The following is a 23,424-nucleotide window of genomic DNA, read 5'->3' as shown; positions in this document are numbered from 1 at the left end:
CCTTCAAACCCTAGCAGCCACACTTCTTCCTTCGTGGCCTCCCTTTGTTGCTATAAGCCTCTCAGTTGAAATAGAAAGAGAAAATAGAAACAAAAAAGAGAAAATAAAATAATGACATCCAAAACCTATGTAAAAAGAGAAAATAGTTCATATATAAGGTGAAAAATAAATTATATGTTAAATACAAAAACAAAAAAAACAACTGGAAATTTGAAATAGAAATACAAATTACAAACATCATACCAAAAAAATAATAATGACATCCAAAACCTACGTTCAACGTAGAATAAACATTCAATTAAAAACATTACATGCTTTAACACAACTAAAAACAAAAATTATTATTAATTTTTTTTTTGTATTGTAAAAAATAAAAATTTCGGTTAAAAAATGAGCTACAAAAACTAAATTAACCGGACTTAAGTGATTAATGAGCTTCACTAAATTACGAATTGTCCGAGAGAACCCGAGTTTGATTATTGGATAAAATAATTTTTGGTCAAACTATATTTGCTTCACAATCCGACTCCAAATTACCATGAGGCATGGCAATGGGGCAAGGTGGGGACGGATTTTACCTTTCCCATCCCCGTCTTCGATTATCATATACTTACATGTTACCCCATTCATATCCAACGGGGATGAGAAGTGGAATTTCATCTCTGTCTCTAGCAGGTTCGGGTATCCCCGCCTCATTCCCGTGCCCAAAGCGAATCATTTTTTTTTTTAAAATACAAAAAGAAGTTTTTCAAGCCCTAGAGCAATGTTGTAATGAGGAAAGAGAGAGACTGAAAGTGTGAGATATGAAAGAAGAGAGAGAACTCGAGTGAGTACAAACACATATTAACTTTCTTAGTGACTTAGTGAAATGGTTTAAGATTTGTGTTTTTCTCTATATAAAAAGATGAATAAAGTAATTTTTAACATTCGGAGATGGATTCAGGTAAGGGTTCGGGGTGGGTACTATATCCATGTAACCTGTCTTGTAGCCATGTTTTTAAATCGGGAAAAACCAAAACTCATATCCAAATAAAAATATGACGTGTTAGAGCATATAATAAAAATAACTTTTGGTGTGTTAGAGCATATAATAAAAATATGATGATAATTAAAATAGAGATAGGAATGGTATTTTTCATCATTTATAAATATGCTGCTTTTGCCAAGTCTGCTATTAGCTTAATGCTTAACTACAAAACTGTATGAGGGTAAAGACCTATTAACCCAATTTTTTTTATTTTGTTTTTGGTCCTTAATGACCAATTTTTGTTAATATGAATGTCAAGATTAGGAGTCTTTTATGTTCAATTTTTGTATGTTAATATTATGTTAAAAAAATGTCAAGAACACGTCAATTTTTTTTCGTTATACACCAAAAACAAAATAAAAAAAATTTGTGAGGATGAAAACACCTCATTTTATTTTATAAGGAGTAAAATCAAAATATGTTACATTTATAGGTACGAAAACTTTATTTAATCCTAAATTTAATACAAATTATTCTACCAAAAAAATTAATAAAAATGAAATTTTAGACATATTACTATTTGCACTGCTGTTTTAGGTTTACACCTCTTTTGAATTATTCTGAATTGGGCCAAGTCCAATCCAACGCTATCCATTTTCCTTTTCCCACGTGTATATTCCTGTAACCCACTTTCTATGTTATCCCATTTTCGTGAAAAGAAAACGCATACTCTCTGTTCTTCCTGCTTCATACTGTAGCCGCCACACTCTTTTATGACCTTCTTTGTCGCTCTAAAGCTTCATTTGGCTGCAAGATTAACACCATCATCCTTCTCTCTTCGTGATCTATACTTCTATACCATTTGTTTTCCAAAATAGCGTAGTTCAGAACCTTCGTCGTCGTCGTCGAAAACTCCATTTCTGACAGCCTCCAAGCTATTTTCAGCAGAGTTGATTATTGGACCTGTGATCCTCATCATATGAGCTCTCTGCTAACTATTTTATTTCACGACATGGGTATCATTACCGGTGACCACCGTACCGGAAGTCTCCACTGCCGTACTCGTTCCACTGACTGTGACCTTCGACATTGCATGCAGATGTCGGTAAGGAAAAAAATGGGTTAAGTTGTTGACATCAAATATAAAGCCATGTTGTTTGAGGTTTTGTGGTTCTTTTTCACTATGTTTGTGGATCTATAATTTTTTTCATCATATTCATCATGCAGAGAAAAAATGGTTTAAAGCAAATATAAAGTCTTATTTTGAGGGTGTTCCTTTCCCATTTTGTGTATTTTTTTTAAAATGTTTTTTGATTTATTGTCTTCAAGGGGATTTTTGGTCCAAATCTGTATATTTTTTTTTTTTACCATTTTATTTATTTCATTGTAAAAAAGTAGTCATTTTTAAAATACGTTTTATTTATTATTGTTTTTGTTAGAAGCTTCCAAATTCAAATATAAAATAAAAAGTCATAGATATGATGGAACAAAATGCTAATTAGCATTGTAGTAAGAATGTTGTAATTTGGATAACTTTTGTACCTTGTGAAGAACATAAAGTAAAAAGGTTGTAATTATAAATAAGATTTCTAATTAGGACATTCAAGTAATCACGTCCCGAATGGAATTCATCATAGGATTAGCTACTCTTTATCAACCATCTATAATACATCACTGTTTTCTTTTTTATATCTAATATGTTTTTGTTTATTTGTCTGTTTGCTAGCAATGCATATGATTTTGAGTTTAGAGGGCTAGAAGAAGCAATTGTTATTCAAGGATTGAAATGATGAAACAAAAACATGTGGATTTTCCTCTTCTATCTATTACCTCTTTTTATTTTTTTCTTGTAAGATAAGTATAACTAACTCTTGCTAAAAAGATTTAAAAAGACAAAATGTAATAGTTTGAGTGAACATGTTCAAAGAAGGATGCCACTTCAGTGAAATTGACATATTTGAATTATTTCTCTTAAATCACTTAATACTTATCCATCAAGAAATTGACATATTTTTTTCATCTACAAATAACTTAAGGAAACTTGTTGATCTTTTCAAAGTAGCTGAAATAGATAATATGAGCATGTTGTTCATTGTTGTTATTTCCCATGCAAAGATGGCATTTTTTCTTCCATTTCAGCTATGGTGTATGGGTTACATCCCCGGAGCTTCAAGCCATTGTCAAACATGTTTCTATTGCATCCATGGTACGTTTTCCACTCTTGTTTGTTTATAGAAACCATAACCCAAATTGTTCTGTTTTTTTTTTCTTTCAGGAAATGATAGCATTTGGTTATGTTTGATTTAAAGAGTTAGTTATGCAATCAATGTTAAATTTTATACTCAACAAATTATCATGCCATGAGTTTTGAATAAATTAGTTATAAATTGCCAATTCCTGTTTTGAACACTACTTTTACTCTCTATTAAAATCCAAAAGGGCCATTTTGTGTATTGGACTTCTTTTTTATATTTCATGATGCTCAAATTAGATCTCATTTTTAAAAAGGATAATTTTTATTGATTTCCAAACTACTTTCTACTATTTAAATACGAAAATAATCATGTAGAATCTTAGGTTGAAATGTTTTATACTGTCTAAACTCCTTTTGACACTACCATGGAAGTCCATTGCATTGCCTTGGTACATGCCTAAGAAAGGTCTATCTCCTCAACTTGTTTTAAGTACTTGCTTTATGTACTTGTAGTATTAATTAGAGTTGATGGTATCTTAAGAAAAAAGAACTTTAAAATTAAGGTGATGAAACTTACTTTTACAAAGCACGCATAGCTTATTTCCCTAGCTGCTCTCTTCGAATCCCACTGAGCGTATTTTATGTTTCATTTTAATTTTTGAAGTGATGTTACCGCATTAAATGATTTGGTTATGTTAAAAAATAATTATCTTTTATTAACCGTATTAAAAAAAATAATATTTACAATTTGGCAAACTGGTGTTTTTTATTAACAATGGTATTCTGGTATACATTTTTTTGAGGGATATTCTGGTATACATAAATTGCAGGTCCACATTTTTAACACATGGCATTTAAATTTACTTGCTTTAATGATCAACCCTATTTTTCATAAATATAACTAAATACAATAACTAAGTTATTAATGACCTATCATTAGTAGCCATGAGAAGCTTCTTTGAATTTTTTTCACTTTCTTATGTTTCTTCACAAAATTGAATTTTGTAAGTCGTTGTCATGTGCTTACTTTATCCATTTCATGGTTTCATCCCAAAAACATTTGAATTTCTGAATGTATAATTATTGTTGATTGGGAGCATGAATGTGTTTCTAATTTGAAGTTCCTATAGTGAAGATTTAAGAACCTTTAGTAATATAAAATTATTAACCTTTTTCTGTTGTAGTTGTGGACGGTGTCTTAATTTCAATTCCGTGCCGATCAAGGCTCATCCCTTTCGTGTGATGGTAGATGTTGTATTGTCCTTTCATCAGAAAAAATCGCCTTCAACATCAGAGACTAACCACAGCAGAAAAATCGCTTTCAACATTAGAGACTAACTGCAGGTATTAAACTTTAACAATTTATAGATAAAAAAAATTAAACTTTAAACTTTTAATTTCTTGAGTTTGAATTTCAGTCTAAGTTGTGTATGATTTAGTGAAAAAATCCAACTTTATATATGATTTAATAAATACCTTGGAATGGTGTATAGCAGAAATTTGATGAACACCTTTGCATATAAAAGAATGTAGGGGTTAAATATTGCAGTTGGCAGTAGTGAACAATCTCTCCTATTCTTTCCCATTTGTTGTTTCCCTTTAATCACCTTTATCTTGCAATAGCTTTTCTAATAACCCCCAAGTATATCATCTGCTTTCATTATAAAGGATTTCATCAACAAAAATTAAGAGGATGTTAAAAAATAATGAAAACCACAAAAGGATTAGAAATATAAGGAATATCTTTGTATAACTGAAAGGCAAAAAATGAAGAGGTCAAACACAATGGTTTGCTGCAGTACACAATTTCTCCTACATTCCTTCATATTTGTTGTTTCTCATTCATCACCTTTCTCATGCAAAGCACAGTCATGTATGAGAATAGGCTATACACTAAATCATGTCTTTCAATCTAAAACATTAAATGCCTTAATCAATGGGTTATGCAACACTGCAATATATAGTAGAAAGGAAAAAAGGTGGCTATTATTATTATTAGTAAGAAAAAGTAATGATGTCAAATTTTGGTTTGTTATCGACTTTATACATAGACATACACGGACTTCTAAAACTCTCATTTTGACACCTCATAGTTCAAGTGGGTCTATTTAAAATCTTATCTCTCACCCATGTATCCCTTTTTTTTCCAGTTTTAAATTCTTTTTATTGAGTTGTTCATGAATGATCAGGGAGTTGTTGAGTGGTGTGAAAGAAGGCCTTCTTCAGTTTCTAAGTGATACTGCACTTGTGACTGACCCTGTATCCCGCACTCTGGTTGAGAAATATGTTGCGGTATGTGTATTCCCACAATCTTTTCTATGATATATTTGTCCCTAAGAAATTATTATTTCTAATGATATGTTAATCTTATGATTCTCATTTGTCAATGATTGCATGATGAAGATTTCTTTGCTGATTACGTTGAGGCTCATCAAAAGCTCTCCAAGCTTGGGTAAATCATAGTATCTTATTGCTATGTTAACACAAACTTGGTTCAGTGATAAAACTTACTAACTTTCATTTTGTTTTTGGTAGGATTGCACACGTGGAGGAAGGAAGGGCAATATATAATAAAAAGGAAAAAAGGTGAAATAATGTCTTTCAATCTATGAGTATGATTGGGTTATTCAACATGCAATATATATAATATAAAGGAAAAAAATTGAAATTATTATTAGTAAGAAAAAGCAGTGATATCAAATTTTAGTTTGCTACTGACTTCCTACATGACTATTCAAAGTGTCATATTCACTTGAAATCCTAAAGTCCTAATTTTTTATGGAGAGATTATGAAGAATTGCAGAGTGTTCAATTTGTAGTAATATGTTTTAAGCATTGCAAAATATGAAATAAGTGGAGTTAGGAGTGTGTTTTCCTTGTGATAGTGTTATGTTACTGTTGCTAACTTGATATGAATACATTGATTTCTTCCCCTTTAAATTGTTAGCTTATGAGATATGATTTTGGATTTACTTTGTTTGGTCATTTGGTGTTCTACAATAATCTCTCTAAATTTTGCAAATTTATGAGATTTAAAATCTATATTTCTACAATAATCAATCATGATTCTAATAAAACATCAACTACTAAAAACCCTATCATTTGTAGTGGGCGCTGATAAGTGAGAAATTGGCGATTAAAAGAAAATTTGAGTTACTTTCTTACTTGCATTGAAGCTAGTCTTTTTGTTTCCTTTCTTGTGTTCTTCAATTATGTCTTCATGATGCTTTTTGTTTCTTTGAAATCAAGGAGGATTGCCTTAGAATGTTTTACACAGATGTGGAAGACTGGTATTCGGCAAGTGCTTCAGGTGTCTTCGTAAGTACTGATTGTAAGTATTTTGCCTTGAGCTTCAATTCTAAATGTTTATGCACCTGATGAAATCATGTTCCAAATTGGTTAACTTATCATATGCATAAGTTGGAATAGAGATAGGAGTGGTATTTTTCATCTTTTATAAATACGTTAGCTTTTGCCATGTCTGTTATTAGCTTAATGCTTAACTACAAAACTGTTGGAATTTCTATAATCCTCCTTAGTTTAGTCTATTAATAGAGCTTCGTGTTCTTTCAATAATTTAATTTGAAACTGCATTTATCCAAATTAGAATTTGAGTGTATTTGGTTATGCCTGGCTCAAAAATTTAGTTATGTAATTAGTGGTAAACTGATAAAAAGTTGACATTTCCAGCTTTACATGATAATTTCTTGAGTTTGAGTGTAACTTTTGTTTGATTTAGTGAAAAAAAAATCAAACTCTGCATCGGGATTTCTTGGAGTATAACTATAACTTTAGTTTTAAACTTTAATTTCTTGAGTTTGAATTTCAGTTTAAGTTTCGTATGATTTAGTGAAAAGAACACTTTTTATGTTTTAAACACCATAAAATGATGTATAGCAGAAATTTTATTAATACCTTGCATACATGAAATTAAAGCCTTGCTATACACTTCATCAGGAGTATGAATTTATAAATTCAGGCAAACCACAGTTTAGAAATTTTATAAAGAAAGTTTAGATGTAACTTATGAGCATCACAATGGTGAATGGACAGGGAAAACTTTAAACTAAAGTATATTATTTAAAAAAAAAGTTTAGACAAAATGCAGATATGTTTTCCTCAAATTATATTATGAATAATGAACACAATTTTGTCCCCAAGGACATAGTCTCTTATAATTTATTAGACACTTGCCAACATAGTTACAACTGTCATTAGCTTTATTAGTGTACTTTAAACATAGTTCCATCTGCAAAAAGTTATTGAAAGCCATAAAAGGATGTATATCACCTTTGTATAACTGAAAAGCAAAAAATGAAGAGGTCAACCACTATGATTTGGAGTAGTAGTACACAATTTATCTCGTGTTCCTTCATATTTGCTGTTTCTCATTCATCACCTTTCTGATGTAATAGTTTTTCTAATAATTTTATCTTCAAATATTCTGCAACAGGGAATACAAAATAAAAGAACAAATGAGATGTCATTGGAGAATATAAGGATAAAGGTTGAATATTCTTGAACCATCAAAATCTGGACCTAAACATGTGGAAGGAAATGGGAAATTGAACGTGTAGAACACTTAGATTATGGGCAAAGTGATGAAGTTTCAATGACAAAGCAATATAGAGGTGGAAGGAAATAAAAAGGGATGACCCTGCAACAAAGACATTATATATATGGAAAAATAAATTCAAATAAGACAAGACTTTCAACACTTGTCTTCATAGTGTATAGTGTATAAATTATTTATTTATTTTTGCTTTATTGGGTGGCGTTTCTATAAGTTCAATTGTTAAAATTGGATGTGTAGTCTAATAGGCTTTTTGACTTTCTTATGCCCATTAAACTATTAAAAAAAATTAAAACTGAATTAAATGTGTGCTGTAAAACATCTCACCTAGGCAAAAAAAATCAAATTAGTCCATAACCCACCCAACAACTACTCACGTCAGCATTAATTGCTCACCCTAATGATGTCATTACCTAGATGAACCTAATTACAACCCACACTAAGTGGGTCACTCCCTACTAAAAACTTTTCTAATTATTATAATCAACTTTATTCTATGGTTCTTGATTTTGGTTCAACAGTGTGAAACTTTTAAGTGTATTAATAGGTGTTTTGATTTGGACACCACGTTACATAAACGAAAATAGAAAGCCCCAACAAATTCAACTTCTTCAATGTTTTTCCCTTTATACCAAAAAAAATATATTAAATAAGGGTCATGTTAACCAGTGCCCCCGGGGCACTGGTTAAGGAAGCAAAGATAGTAATATTTGCATTGATAGTTGTGCAATCAATGCATTAAAAACTTAAAAAGTATCTTTTTTGACTTAGAATTTCTTCTTTTAGCATCCTTAACCAGTGCCCCGGGGGCACTGGTTAACATTTCCCATTAAATAAAGGGTTAAATATGTTTTTGGTCCCTATAAATATGTCAACTTTTCGTTTTAGTCCCTCTAAAATTTTCCTTCAACTTTTAGTCCCTATAAAATTTTCAATCTTCACTTTTGGTCCCTCTTTTAAAGTAAACTCATATGTAGAATTCATATTATTTAATAAAAAAATTCAGAAAAATTCAAAATATTATAAGAATCACTCCAAAAAAAATTCAGAATTTTTTAACAAAACATGAATTTAATATGAATTTTTATATGTTTTAAGGTTAAAAATTCATATTTAATTTGTGTTTTGTTAAAAAATTCTAATTTTTTTTAGGAATTTTTTTTAGAATATTTAATACATTTCTGCACAATTTCATTAAAAAATACAAAAATTAAATTAAAAATAGGGACCAAAAGTAGTGATTGAAAATTTTATAGGGACTAAAAGTTGAAGGAAAATTTTAGAGGGACTAAAACGAAAAGTTGACATATTTATAGGGACCAAAAACATATTTAACCCTTAAATAAATACTCCCTTCAACGAATGAATGAAAGCTAAATTCAATAATGAGAATGTTACATAGTTACATTCTGGTGAGTGGGACCCCTTAAAATAATAATTGAACTCTTGTTCACTATTGACCAAAATCATCACCACCCTACCCTTTAGAGCCTGCATTCGAAAACGACCCTTCTTCTTCTTCTTCTTCTCAATTCATAATATCTTCTCATTCTTCTTCAACATTGCTGAGATTCTCTGTTTTCAATTCAGATCCGTGAAGAAAGGTGAGTAACACTTTGTCATTGTCAGAACTCACGTTATAAATTCTTTCTTTATTCAACTTCATTCATTACTTAAATAGGTTTGTTTTTAGACTCTTTCTTCTTATTCTTAATTTGCTTTATCTATTTCTTTACCAAAATGTAAGTAGATAAGCTCTCGAGAACAGACACTGGACATGACACAAACACTGACACTGACACGCTGACACAACTAATAATTCAATGAAAATATGCCTCTATGATTATGATTAATTTTGTTATTGATGTTGTTTCAGGTTATGATGTCAAGAGAGATTAATGAACTAGACAACTTTGTTTTGTAGTGTTTCGATTCGGGGGAATGGCAAGAGACCTGTTAGATTCGTTCTCCATGAAAACCTGGAGGTGTTCTTGGTCTCTTGCCGCAACAATTGCATCCGCTCTAGCATTGGTTTCTGTAGTTCATTTGTTTTTGTTCCCTTTGACGCCTTCTTTAAACTATTTCAATCTAGCTTCCGATTCGTGTATATCAACTAATGCATCGGCAGAATTGATAAGTAAGCGTGGTTGGGAATGGGATGAGCCTGCAGTTGATTTGAAGCATCAGTTCTTAGCTGACTCGCATGATTCGGTTGCGTATAAGGGTGCACCGTGGAAGGCTGAGATTGGTCGGTGGCTTGCAGGTTGCGACTCCATTACAAAAGAAGTCAACATTTCTGAGGTTGCCACTCTTTTTTGTTAATTTAAGCTGAAGTTTATATGGTTGTTAATTGTTATTGGCATTGAGTTGATATCTGGTTACCAAAAGTAATAAATTTCGGCTTAATAATATGATTGGTTACAGATAGTAGGCGGAAATGACTGCAAAAACGACTGCAGTGGCCAGGGCGTTTGTAATCGAGAGTTGGGACAATGCCGCTGTTTTCATGGTTATGCTGGTTAGTTCTGTAACTTATTTCAATTTATATACATGGTACATAACGAATGTTTGATCAGCAGCTGCATATAGGAGAAGATTACTCATTTTGTTAAACTTGTAGTTCTAGCTTTCTCATATCGTTTATCAACTCTCTTAAGACAGTGATGATCAGAATGTAGAGTTTATTAGAACATTGATATTCATGCACATTCTGTGGTAACTAGTAAATCAGACATAATCACCATGTTAAGGACGCACATACTTTTTATTAGTCCCAAACATGCCTAAAATCATTTTCTCAGATGAAGAGTTTTTGTTAGATAACTAGCTTTCGTGTTTTTGTTTGATATATTTCCTGTAATATTTATTCCACCAACTAATGGCTGACATGTAACTTTTTTTTTTTTGGGGATCGTACTACTATTTTTATCTTTGTGAAACCCTGACACATTTAGATGTAAGATTCTTCTAGTGCTGAATAAAGGGGAATGGATTCTAAATATAATTCTACATATCCATAGGACCTTTTCTTTTGTTATGTTACAAAGGAAGTCGGGATGAAAGAACAAAAAGAGAGTTCGTAAATCAGAAATGAAAACAGTCTTAATTTATTTTGGTATTTCAGGCGTTTCTGTTTTCATAATTCTGAATTCCCTGAATCTTGCAGGGCATATCAGCTTTGCTTATATACTGAGCAGATTTTTTTTTTTTTTGTACACAAACATATTTATTTATAAATTGTTGCTATGCTACCATTTTTGGAATATGTTTGATGATTGCACCAAAACATAATTTGTTATTTGGTTTGAAAAATCGTACTATTTTCTGACGTGACAGGAGATGGATGCACCGACAGACTGGAGTTAGAATGCAACTTCCCAGGATCACCAGAGGAGCCATTTGGGCGATGGGTTGTATCAATTTGCCCAGCCAACTGCGACAAAACAAGGGCAATGTGCTTCTGTGGAGAAGGAACAAAATATCCATCTCGACCACTGGCAGAGACATGTGGGTTTCAATTTAAGTATGTAAACTTGAATTACTTGTATTCTGTTTCTTTCACTAGTTTTTGTTTCTCCATTTACAATTCAAGTCACACACCTTAAATCTGTTTCAGTCCACCTTCTGAACCCGGTGCTCCAAAAATAGTGAATTGGACAATAGTTGATCAGGATGTGTACACAACTAATAGTAGTATACAAGGTTGGTGTAATGTAGACCCAGCTGAAGCATACGCTGGAAAGATAAAATTCAAAGAGGAATGTGATTGCAAATATGACGGTCTTTGGGGCCGATTTTGTGAAGTGCCGGTTGAATCTGTTTGCATTAATCAGTGCTCCGGACATGGCCATTGTCGTGGTGGATTTTGCCAGGTGATTCTTTTGTTTAATAATATGGTACCTATCTTTGGCGTTTCAATTATTTTTACTTGAAGAAGTTATTTTTTAGCCATTTATTATTTTCCTTTGCAGCCATAGGATTGGCTGGTTTGTAGTAAACAAACTACTACTAAAACTTGTTTGATGCAGTTTTGTTTTTTTTTTTTGTTGTTTTACTTCAAGTTTTTAGGTACATTCATCATGAAAAAGTCTCACCCCTTTAAATATTGATGCTGACTACAATCATTATTTTGTAATCAAATAACCTGAAGATGTAGGAGAATAACCCTGGAAGAGAGATAATGTTTCAATTAGAAATTATTAATGCTTCATGTAAACTTATCAACTCCTAAAAGTTTACTTAATAATAATATTTTTTTTTTGAAGAATACTTAATAATAAAATTTTAAAACCTAATATAGAATCTAAAATTTCAACAGTTTAAAAGAAGTTGCATGAGTCCCCAATTTTAAGATTCTTTAACTGGGACAACTGAAAATAAATATAGGACCGTCAGCATATAGAAGGATTCGACCAATAATAATACAACACAGAAACAGCAAGTACACAAAACACAACATTACAAACCATAACACAACCAGGAATTCCTTTAAATCATATAGATAAGTTTCTCAAGGAAAGCAGTAGTAGGATAGAATGAAACTACTCACATTTTGTGCAATATAAATCGTATTTTATTTCTATTCGATTGCTGTAGATAAGCTTAATGTTGTGTATTTTCAGTGTGACGCTGTTCATTTCCATCCATTATCAATAGATAAATTGAATAAAGGTTTATTTTCAGTGTGATAATGGCTGGTATGGAGCAGATTGCAGTACTCCATCTGTGATATCTTCTATAAGAGACTGGCCTAGTTGGCTCCGTCCTGCTCGGGTTGATGTCCCTGACAATATTCATGTTAGTGAAAAATTAATCAATCTTAATGCTGTGGTGGCAAAGAAAAGGCCTCTTATATATATTTACGATTTGCCGTCTGAGTACAACAGCCTACTACTGGAGGTGAGGATAATCTAAGCGTTAACTCTCTTGATTACAGCTCGAGAAATTTTTGATGTTTTTCTATTTTAAATTTATTTATTCTTTTTTGTTATTTAGGGACGCCATTTCAAGTTAGAGTGTGTAAATAGAATTTATGATGGCAATAATGCAACAGTATGGACAGAGCACCTGTATGGAGCTCAGGTATTCCATGAATTTTATTTCACGAGCATTTCAGCTAGTAAAATTTTATTTCTTTTGCAATATATTTATGCCGCGGGCCTGCAACTCTGCAGATGGCAATTTATGAGAGTTTGTTAGCTAGTCCTCATCGAACTCTAAATGGTGAAGAAGCAGATTTTTTCTTTGTTCCTGTTCTTGATTCATGCATCATAACTCGTGCTGATGATGCTCCTCACTTGAGTATGGAGGTATATTTTATTAACTGCTATATTTACTGCATATGAATTATCTATAGGTAGACTGCATCAGTGATTTAGTGTTTCATGCTTGTGCATGTTAGCAGCGCTTTCAGATGTTTCTGAATTACAAAATCTATGATTAGTTGGATGAAATCCTTACTAATGTTGAATTTATGATGTACATGGATTTACTTTATGTTGATGTGCGTAAGTAATAATTTAAAAAATTTAAAAATGGAAACAAACTAAACATTAGTTCCATGTTTCTTTTCCTCTTTTTGGATGGATTTATAAAAGTACTTCCAGTCATTTGTTACTTGTTTGTTCTTTATTTTCATAAATGCTCAGATTATGTTACTCTTGGATCGTAGATCTTTTGGAATATGTAATTGGATACATCTACGTAGTGTTGGCTACATATTCCATGTTTTATATTAATGTTTCTCACCTTTTCTTGAACAAGTTCAGAGGCATCATGGGTTGAGGAGCTCACTTACTTTGGAATATTATCAGAACGCACACTATCACATTCTTGAGCAGTATCCTTACTGGAATCGCTCATCAGGAAGGGACCACATCTGGGTATGTGCCAGGGGAATCGTTTATTCTATGGCTTGAGATTTTTTCTAAGTACTCCCTTCAGAATGAATTATAAGCAAAAAGGGTGTTGAAAAGTTGATGTATGTATACTAAATTTTTAACCACATACATTGACCTTTCAACTACCATTTTTGCTTATATTTCATTCCGGAGGGAGTAATGCTTATTGTATTCCCTTGTAAGAAGCAAGCGCTAATTGCTCCATTTTTGTCTCTGAAGGCAGTTTTTTTCATGGGATGAAGGTGCTTGTTATGCCCCTAAGGAAATATGGAACAGCATGATGTTAGTGCACTGGGGAAACACGAATGCAAAACATAACCATTCAACCACAGCTTATTGGGCTGATAACTGGGATAAGATTTCAACTCACAGAAGAGGCATTCATCCATGCTTTGACCCTGACAAAGATCTCGTGCTTCCTGCTTGGAAAGTTCCTGATGCAAACGTGTTGACTTCAAAATTTTGGGCTTGGTATAGTTGCTTTTCCTGGTCATGCTTGAAGCTACTGTTCTATTTATACAGTTCTTGAAATTGAATAATGTAACCATGGTTTGATTTGTTTTCAGGCCCCGTGAAAAGCGGAAGACACTGTTTTTCTTCAACGGGAATTTGGGACCAGCTTACCCAAATGGGAGACCAGAAGACTCGTAAGTTTACTAGAAAACTGCACTTTCTAGTTTGTTTATGAGACAGATTTTCTGTTCAAAGTATGTTCACATTGTCTCTAGTTAGTAACCTTGACATACTGTCGCCCGAAGATTTGTATGAACAAACATTATTAGGTATATTGTTTGTTAACATAGGTTACTTCATGTTTTGATATATTTTTGTAATTTTATAGAAGACCCAGTTTAAAATATGATGCAGGTATAGTATGGGTATAAGACAGAAGTTAGCAGCAGAGTTTGGCTCAAGCCCCAATAAGGATGGAAAACTAGGGAAACAACATGCAGAAGATGTCATTGTGACCCCACTACGTTCTGATAACTATCATGCAGATATAGCAAGCTCTGTTTTCTGTGGGGTGCTTCCTGGAGATGGTTGGAGTGGACGCATGGAAGACAGTGTTTTACAAGGATGCATCCCTGTGGTCATTCAGGTAATAGGTTGTGCTTTTTTTTTCCCCAGGAATTAATTTAAAAGATGGCTTTGTAAGCTCTTTATTAATTGTGTTTCTAGCTATCTTTTTTATCTAGCGAACAAGCTCTGTAAAATAAAGAAATTTGATATAATTTGTGATTCATCTTCAGAGTTTTGTGGCTTCACTTATCATTAGTACTCTAAAAATGATTCATGAGCATTGGTATAGTGATGAAAGAGGCTAATTGAAACTATCTTCTTCATGTTGATAGTCAGTTACTAAATGACTGAACTGAAATCATCAATGATGGTAATTATAGAACTTTTTCTGTTTTGTTTCCTTGTTCTGTAGGATGGGATTTTCTTACCATACGAAAATGTACTCAACTATGATAGCTTTGCTGTTCGAATACCAGAAGATGAAATTCCAAACATGATAAAGATTCTTCGGGTATTCATTTCGCCCCCCTTTTTTATGCATTGCATAGTTGATTTCATACAGTGTAAATCCAGAGCCTTTGCATATAGTTATTGTATGAATGGTTGGTGATATGCAGGGGTTCAATGAAACAGAAATCAATTTGAATTTAGCAAATGTTCAGAAAATCTGGCAAAGATTCTTGTATCGTGATTCTATTTTGCTTGAAGCTGAAAGGCAAAAAGCTGCTTTTGGACATGTTGATGATTGGGCAGTTGAATTTTTAAAATTGACAGAGGATGATGTCACCACCACTTTAATACAGGTATTTATTTTCCTTTGTCAAAACTATTCTAGAATCGATGGTGCAACTACATGCCAGAACTTGTAGACATATAGAGAAAATGAAGTCAGAAGCACAAAAAATTCAAATTGATTGCACAAAATGCTGATTGAATTCTCCCTCCCTAGAGGCTGAAAAAAGAGAAAAAATCAATATTGTTTTCAATGTAGAAACAACTCAACCCACTTGGGTTGACCTGGTAGTATTGGCTTGAGACTTGGGAGTGTGCTCCTCCTCAAGGTCTCAGGTTTGATTCTTCTCAGTGCCAATTTGGGTGGACTAGTTTAGCTTCTTCAAAAAAATAAATGTAGAAACAACTCTTCTGAAGTCAAGCTAACAGAACCTTTTAACAAATTATGCTTTTCAAAAGCTCCATTATGGTGGAACAGAAGCATGATGCTTTGTCATTAACATTATGTGCAAAGTAGAAGTTAATATACTATGCAATTTATTGGTGTGTTGTCTCTATATCACTTTTTGACCATAGTTTTTGTATTCAACAAGGTTTTGCACTACAAGTTACATAATGACCCTTGGAGGAAACAAATTGGGCACAACAAGAAGTTTGGATTACCTAACCAGTGTGTGGTTAACACCATCTGAGGAAGGTCAAGTTCCTAAAATATGATACTATCTCCACTGCAGGAAATCATTCAACCAGTGATATACATGATTTTTTTCCCTCACATAAAATGTGTGTATGTATAAGTGTATCTTGAGTCTGTCTCATAGGCTGTCACACCGTGGAATTGTAAAATAACTAGTGTATGTGCACGGTTTGATGCATAGCGTTTATTTATTTTTCAACATATTTAATTAATTAATATTTATAATGCGATAAAGAAAATAATAAAAGAGGAAATAGCTTCTGAATAATCTGCATCCTATTTGAATTGTTCCCTTGATTATGTTTTTAATTGAAGTTCGAAAACAATGAATTTGGATTTTTCAAAATTAGTTTCCAGAGGGTGAATTATTCGTTTTCCTTTTAAAAAGAAAATAGTTACTGGACTTCAAAGCATGTGTCAATATTTTTCATTTCGAATTAGATGACAAGAAAAATGATATAGAAGAGTCTTCTAATCTGTTGAGTGTGGAGGTAACATTAGAAAAACGGAGGGAAGTAGCATTGGCCAAAATATATTTGTGGTCATATTCAAAGTATAAGTTAATGGAAACAATTTAGAGCTTTCTGTATGAAAGTGAGAATTCAAAGCAATGGAATTCTATGCAATACAATAGCTGTAAGAAAGTAAATAAGTAAGATAAATAACTGTACTAGAATTTTCTGTCAAAAAAAAAAAAAAACTGTACTAGAATTTGTAACTAGCAAAAGATTCGTAACTTATTGTATTGAATTCTATGCAATACGATAGCTGAATTTGTCCTCGAACGTGAGAATTCAAAGCCCACCTCAACATTTGACCATTTTCATTCAATTTCATGAGCTATATTTCACATGTTTTCCTGTCACACAACCAGATTCTTGTGACACAATTTACCTCTATACCATGCATTCTAGCTAAGGTTAACATCACTTAATTCTCCTCTATTTGAGTAATCTGGTCTCGTCTCATTTCTTTGTTTCTCCATTTGTTCTTAATGTCATGTTTCTCCATTTGTGCTTTCTTCAAGTTATGTTACTCCATGTCATGTTTTCCATTTGTTTCATTCATTTGTTCTTCAAATCATCTTCTTCTTCCTCGTGTGTATCCACTTATCTTTTAAATCAAGTTCTCTTATTTCTATTGAAGCAAATAATATGCAATGGCTTCAATAATCTATTGTCATGGGAAGTTCGTGGAAGTGCCATCAAGGATAGCTGAAAAAAAATTCAAAAGGTTCATCGTTAAACAGTGGAAAAGCATGAACACGAGTCAAAGCACAAAACTTACAAGGAAGAGTTAGATAATGAAGAGACCAAACATAACCAACAAAGCATGTATCCAAAAAAATTATCATAATTCCAAATACAATCCCATCAAGGATCAGTTAACACAAAAGAAGAAGATAAATGAAATTTCTAACCAAAAACCCTTTAAGGACATAACCACATAAGCAACAAACTTCAAAATCCCAATGGATGCAAATGGTGACAGAAAAAATGGGACAATTCTTGTAAATAGTGCTTGAACATAACACAACTTTACAAAACCGACGACTTATGAGGTGAGGATTACCCCAATTATAAACACTTATGTTATCTCTCAACCGATGTCACACTCTTTAACAACAATGGCAACAGAAACATTGTGATCTCACCTAATTAATCAAGGAAATTACGGTCGATGTTGAGATAGGACAAATACTACTGATGACGAACAATAGCATCTGATCTTGAACAGTTGCATCAGAGCAAAATCAAGTATTGCATTTATCTAAACTGAAAAATAAAAATAAAAATAAACAAATAGTTAAAATTAAGAAAAGAAATGGATTAGTTAGAGCAATCCATGGTAGTAGTAGTAAACAAGGAATGATTTTTAAATGAATCTTACTTGTAAGCACACATAATATCTATGTAATTTTTTTTTGAAGGAATAATATCTATGTAATTTAATATGTGCATTAAAAAGTAAATAAATAAAAATAAAAGAATATCACCCTCAAAAAAAAAAAAATTTACCAATCACATGATTTTGAAAGGGTGAGACCAACTTTTATGTACATTTTTTATTTTATTCGTGAGATCGGTTAATTGCTAAGAAATAGTTGCAGAAAACTAATTGATACGCATTTTAACGAAATCCTTAAGTGACTCCTATAGATACTTTTGTAATTAAAAAAAAATGAAAAAAACTTAAAACCTAGCTTTGTATTTAACTCTGCTTCATTATTATTATTATTATTATTATTATTATTATTATTATTATTATTATTATTATTATTATTATTATTATTATTATTATTATTATTATTATTATTATTATTATTATTATTATTATAATTCACATATGGTCAGCGATTGAGCGATACAGCGATACAGAGAGTGAGGTTCTTTTAATTGTGCGATACAGCGATTGTGCGATTAGGTTTTTAATCCACGCAACAATTTGCGATTAGGCTTTGTTTGCGAGTTGGGTTTTGGAGGGGAGGGGAGGGAAATGAAAGGCTTGTGGAGAGGTAAACCTTTGTTTGGGAGTTTTAAAAAAACAAGGGAAAGGTTTTGGGGGGTTTTGAAGGGCTTCATTTGTCCAATTTTAATGTTCCCCAAATTGGGGGGTTTTGGGGGTTAAACATACAAATTGACAATTTTTTCCTCATAATAATTCAAAATTCCAATTATAATTTACAAGATAAATTAAAAAGTATAACATAATGTATTGATTTTAAGAGGAAAAAAAATGGTAAAATAGTAAAATTATCACATAAGCCCTCCATCCCCTTTTCTAGTTGGTTTCTTTAACTCCCAAACAAGGGGAAGGTTTTCCCTCCTTTCTCCCTTCCCTCCCTTTCCTTCCCTTCCCCTCCTTAGCCTTTCCTTTCCTTCCCCTCAAAACTCGCAAACAAAGCCCTAGAGAAAACGATGGGAGAGCGCTCTGGAGACACAACGATGTTCTCCTCCTCCTTATCTCCAAAACCACCGGATATACGAGGGGATGGTAGTGAACGTCAAAAGATCTCGTTTCGGGACAAGCTAATGGGAGCAAACGCAGTTAGTCAAAGAAGGGAGTATGTAGATCTGATAGAGAAGCAGCTCTTTCGTATCGACCTAGAGGAGGGAGATCGACTTAAGCCAAAGGGTAATTTGAATGAGAAAGTGGTTACTGAATTGTGCATGACATGTACTGATGTTGTTATAATCAAACTGTTGGGCAAAACCATTGGTTATGTCACAATGAAAGAGCGTCTAAAGGGGTTGTGGTAACTTGCAGGTAACTTTGATATGGTTGATATTGGACATGGCTTTTTCATGGTAAAATTCGATCTGGAAGCTGATAGAGAGAAGGTGTTAACAGGTGGTCCATGGATGATTTTTGATCACTACTTGGCAGTGCGTTCATGGGTACAAGATTTTATCTCCTCAGAGGTCAAGATAGACAAGACTTTGGTGTGGATCCGGATTCCTTGTCTTGGAATGGAATATTACGACGAGAGTGTCCTCATGGCGTTAGCAACTGCAGTTGGTAGGCCAGTGCGAGTAGACATAAAAACAGTGGACGCATCAAGGGGAAAGTTTGCGTGAATATGTGTCGAAATTGATCTTGATCAACCGGTGGTTGGACGTCTTTGGTTTAGAAACCATTGGTACCACATTGAATACGAAGGACTCCACCTCCTGTGTAAACATTGTGGTATTGTTGGACATATGGCTAGAGATTGTCCCAAAACAGATGGGAAAAGCAAAGAAAGAGTGCAGCAACAAGGGACAGCCGCGGCAACCAGAAGGAGAAAAGAAAAAAGATCAACAACAGCCAAGCCCTAACCTTAATTGCGCTAAATCCGGTAATTCCGAAACTTCAGGATCAAGCGATATGTATGGCGATTGGTTAATAGTTAATAAACAGAGAAGGCCGAAAACATATCAGCAGATTAAGGATCCCGAGGCTAAAAGGAAGAATCACAGTGAGATGGAAAAAAAAAATAGTAAGTTCCAAGTCTTAGAAGTCAATGATGAAATAGATAGGAACGAGGTGGAAGCTAAACTTAGTGGGAATTCATTTCACTTTGGAACAAATTCTCAACCGACACCCAAGGTTTGGAAAAGGACAAAAAGGACCAACAATGATTCTTTAAAAATATTTGACCAAGTCAAAGATGGTAACATGATATTTACTGGGTAGTGCAGAAAATCCTAAGCCACCGGATATACACATGGGAGACGTTTTTCATGAAGGAGTGAGATGTAACAGAGGAAATTCTGATGTTGCGAGTGAATATATGGTTGAGGAAACACCTCTTGATCAATGACGGGACTTGAAGTCTGACTACTAAGCTCTCTTTTTTTTACTTTTTTTTTAATGATAGAGTTTAAAGATTTTTCTATTTTATCGTGGAATGTTCGTGGTTTTGCCAGTAAGAAGAGCAATCAACATATGCATGAGATTATTATGAGATATAAACCTGATCTTATTTTCTTATATGAGACCCACACTTTGTTCTCAAAATCTAAGAGGTTTTGGGATCATGAAGGTTACATTGCGGTTGCTGTAGAAGAAGTTAATGGTCACTCGGGAGGTATTTGGGCGTTGTCAAATGCATCAACCCAAGCCCACTTCCAACTTGTCCATACAATGTCCCAGTGCATCACCGTAAGAATTTCTAAAGGCAACTCCCACTGGCTTTGCTCGGGAGTGTATGCCAGTCCTGTGAATTCTATCCGCTTGAGTTTATGGATGCATCTTATTGATATTAGAAACACTATAACCTCTCCATGGTCTCTAATTGACGACTTTAATGAAATTTTAACCCCTTTGGAGCAACGAGGAGGGAACTTTTGTAATGCGAGAGCTGACAGGTTTGCCTCCTGCCTTAATAGTTGTGATATGATTGATATGGAATTTTTTGGTTCCCAATATACTTGGCAAAAAAGATGTAGAAATAGCCAAGTTGTTTCCCGAAGACTTGACAGAGGAGTGTGTGATACGCGATGGAGACTTCAATTCCCGGAGGCCACGATAGAGCACTTAGTAAGGCGTCAATCTGATCATAACCCGCTTATCCTTCGTTGTAGTCACCCTAGTCCTTCCCCCACTAGCAGGCCCTTCCGTTTTCAAGCAGCATGGTGCACTCATGTTGACTATCCTCCTTTGGTAAAGAAAGCTTGGGATCGTGATAGAGGTAATGTAGCAAAATCTCTTCATAATGTTTCTGAAGATTCTAAAAAATTTAATAAAGAAGTCTTTGGGAACATCTTTGCTCGTAAGCGTGAGTTAGAGGCTAGACTCAAAGGAATTCAGCGCGCCTTGGAGAATATTGACTCAGCTAGTTTAATGGTTTTGCATGGTAAGCTTTTACATGAGTATGAAGAGATCTTATTTCAAGAAGAAACATTTTGGTTCCAAAAATCTAGAGAGAAGTGGATCAAGCTTGGTAGTAGAAACACTTCTTTCTTTCATGCACAAACAATTATTCAAAGAAAGAGGAATAAAGTGCATGGGTTAAACCTCCCCTCTGGTATTTGGTGCAATGATGATAATATTTTGAAAGATGAAGCTGTCAACAACTTTAAAGTTCTGCTTAGTAAAGATGGCGAAGTGAGGGTGGGGTCCCATGGTGAATGTCGAACCTGCTTATCTGATGATGCTCGTAGGGTGCTTACTAAACTAGTTTCCAAAATTGAGGTTTATGAGGCCCTTATGTCAATGAAATCCTACAAAGCCCCAGGACCTGATAGATTTCAACCTATTTTCTTCAAAATGTTTTGGAAGGATGTGGGCGATGATCTTTGGCATTTCCTTAAGAATGCTTTTGAGATGGGATCCTATGATGATGCCACAACTGAAACTCTAATGGTTTTGATTCCTAAAGGTGATCACCCAACCTCCTTCAAGAACTTCAGACCCATAAGTTTGTGTAATGTCACATATAAAATTATTTCTAAGGTCCTAGTAACTAGATTAAGACCTTTCCTTAATGACATTATCTCGCCTCTTCAGAGTAGCTTCATTTCGGGAAGAAGTACCAAAGATAACGCCATCATTTTGCAAGAGATTATCTATCATATGAATAGGAAAAAGAAGAAAAAAGGAGACATGGTGTTCAAGTTTGACTTAGAGAAAGCGTATGATAAAGTGGATTGGAGCTTTCTCAAACAAACTTTGGTCATGTTTGGGTTTCCCGCCAACATTACTTCTCTAATTATGCATAGTCTTGCTTCCACTTCGATTTCCTTGTTATGGAATGGTAGCAAGACCGAGTGCTTTACGCCTACCCGGGGTCTTAGACAGGGTGATCCTCTCTCCCCGTATCTTTTTGTGCTTTGCATGGAGAGGCTTGGGGGAAATGATTCAGGAGGAAGTTAGGGTGGGTAGATGGCTCCCCTTCAAGTTTCAGCCAATGGTCCTAGCATCTCCCATCTCTTTTTTTGCAGATGATGTGTTGTTGTTTGCCAAAGCCAAACAATCTCAAGCACGGGTAATTAACAAGATTTTGGAGGACTTTTGCTCAATTTCAGGTCTTAAAGTTAGCTTGGAAAAATCTCGTGCATTTGCTTCAGCAGGTGTTACTAGAAGTAGAAAGGATAGCGTCACTAGCACCACTCGCATCCAGTTCACATCCAACTTAGGAAAATATCTGGGCTTCCAAATGCACCATGGAAGAATTAAGAAAGAGGACTTCTCTTGTATTATGGATAGAGTCTCCAATAAGCTAGCATCTTGGAAAGGGAGGCTTCTCAATAAACCGGGTCGTGTGACGCTTGCTAACTCTGTTTTGACTGCAATACCTGCTTATAACATGCAAATTCAGTGGCTTCCGCAATATGTGTGTGACCATCTTGACAAAACGGTCCGTAGTTTTATATGGAAAGGATCCATAAATAAAGGTATGCATATGGTTGGCTGGGAAAAAATTACTAAAGCCAAGAAGAATGGGGGCCTTGGAGTGAGAATTGCAAGGAAACAAAACATTGCGTTGCTTGGTAAACTGGTGTGGGATATGCTTAAGCCTAGTAATCATTTATGGTCTCAAATTCTTTCAGCAAAGTACCTTCAGGGATCTAACATTTTCCTTGCAAGAAATAGTAGGGGCTCACCTATTTGGAATGCCATTGTAAAAACACTTAAAGTTTTAGAGGATGGTTTTCATTTCAAATTTGGAAATGGTACCACTAGTGTGTGGTACGAACCAGGGTTGCTAAAAGATCCCCTATGTCATCTTGTGCCATTCGTTCATATGCAAGATATTGACCTTCAAATTCGAGATATTATTACTATTGGTGGAGGTAACCTACAAAATGTTTATACTATGTTGCCCCAAGATGTCCGAAGCAATATTTTAGAAACCAT

The 23,424-nt window shown here is 33.8% G+C and overlaps 2 protein-coding genes and 1 long non-coding RNA gene across 12 annotated transcripts; 2 read left to right on the top strand and 1 right to left on the bottom strand.

The window, feature by feature from the left end:
* Nucleotides 1-1,384: 1,384 nt before the first annotated feature.
* Nucleotides 1,385-4,470, bottom strand: LOC146955069 (uncharacterized). Its single transcript, XR_015016080.1, has 2 exons — nucleotides 4,331-4,470; nucleotides 1,385-2,048 (listed from the first exon to the last, which is right to left on the bottom strand). It is a non-coding gene; the product is annotated as an uncharacterized LOC146955069 (long non-coding RNA).
* LOC146955068 (uncharacterized) lies at nucleotides 1,673-7,947 on the top strand. 9 transcript variants are annotated; one of them, XR_015016073.1, is made up of 9 exons: nucleotides 1,673-2,072; nucleotides 2,694-2,771; nucleotides 3,107-3,173; nucleotides 4,346-4,505; nucleotides 5,351-5,453; nucleotides 5,565-5,613; nucleotides 5,697-5,747; nucleotides 6,411-6,492; nucleotides 7,615-7,947. XR_015016073.1 is itself a non-coding variant. In XM_085719847.1 (9 exons), exons 4-9 carry the CDS (start codon nucleotides 4,411-4,413, stop codon nucleotides 7,658-7,660), a joined length of 399 nt encoding a protein of 132 aa, XP_085575973.1. In that variant the 5' UTR covers nucleotides 1,673-2,072; nucleotides 2,694-2,771; nucleotides 3,107-3,173; nucleotides 4,346-4,410; the 3' UTR covers nucleotides 7,661-7,892. The 9 variants fall into 9 exon arrangements, 4 of the variants coding, with proteins under 4 accessions (XP_085575973.1, XP_085575974.1, XP_085575972.1 ...); XM_085719847.1 differs by having other exon boundaries at nucleotides 6,425-6,479; nucleotides 7,615-7,892; XR_015016078.1 differs by lacking the exon at nucleotides 2,694-2,771 and having other exon boundaries at nucleotides 6,411-6,479.
* A 1,255-nt stretch (nucleotides 7,948-9,202) lies between these two features.
* LOC146955067 (exostosin family protein) lies at nucleotides 9,203-16,351 on the top strand. Of its 2 annotated transcripts, none has more exons than XM_085719836.1 (15): nucleotides 9,203-9,338; nucleotides 9,611-10,035; nucleotides 10,159-10,252; nucleotides 11,071-11,257; nucleotides 11,351-11,606; nucleotides 12,418-12,633; nucleotides 12,730-12,816; nucleotides 12,909-13,043; nucleotides 13,503-13,616; nucleotides 13,858-14,105; nucleotides 14,201-14,281; nucleotides 14,502-14,733; nucleotides 15,067-15,165; nucleotides 15,272-15,457; nucleotides 15,980-16,351. In XM_085719836.1, the coding sequence occupies exons 2-15, from the start codon at nucleotides 9,676-9,678 to the stop codon at nucleotides 16,076-16,078; spliced, it is 2,394 nt and encodes a 797-aa protein (XP_085575962.1). In that variant the 5' UTR covers nucleotides 9,203-9,338; nucleotides 9,611-9,675; the 3' UTR covers nucleotides 16,079-16,351. The 2 variants fall into 2 exon arrangements, with proteins under 2 accessions (XP_085575962.1, XP_085575970.1); XM_085719844.1 differs by having other exon boundaries at nucleotides 9,203-9,415.
* Nucleotides 16,352-23,424: the final 7,073 nt, after the last annotated feature.

The sequence above is a fragment of the Medicago sativa genome, chromosome 1 (genome assembly GCF_051527215.1).
Source record: "Medicago sativa cultivar Bolivia chromosome 1, Bolivia_mono, whole genome shotgun sequence".
In the NCBI taxonomy this organism is placed as follows: domain Eukaryota; kingdom Viridiplantae; phylum Streptophyta; class Magnoliopsida; order Fabales; family Fabaceae; genus Medicago; species Medicago sativa.
This window is presented reverse-complemented; position numbering and strand designations above follow the sequence as displayed.

Bases quoted from the DNA above. Each gene is read 5' to 3' on its own strand.
- LOC146955068 (XM_085719846.1), top strand. From the start codon at position 4,411: ATGTTGTATTGTCCTTTCATCAGAAAAAATCGCCTTCAACATCAGAGA. The intron at 4,506-5,350 runs GTATTAAACTTT...ATGAATGATCAG, and splicing joins ACATTAGAGACTAACTGCAG to GGAGTTGTTGAGTGGTGTGA. The intron at 6,480-7,614 runs GTAAGTACTGAT...ATTCTGCAACAG, and splicing joins CAAGTGCTTCAGGTGTCTTC to GGAATACAAAATAAAAGAAC.
- LOC146955067 (XM_085719836.1), top strand. From the start codon at position 9,676: ATGGCAAGAGACCTGTTAGATTCGTTCTCCATGAAAACCTGGAGGTGT. The intron at 11,258-11,350 runs GTATGTAAACTT...AATCTGTTTCAG, and splicing joins ACATGTGGGTTTCAATTTAA to TCCACCTTCTGAACCCGGTG. The intron at 11,607-12,417 runs GTGATTCTTTTG...GTTTATTTTCAG, and splicing joins GTCGTGGTGGATTTTGCCAG to TGTGATAATGGCTGGTATGG.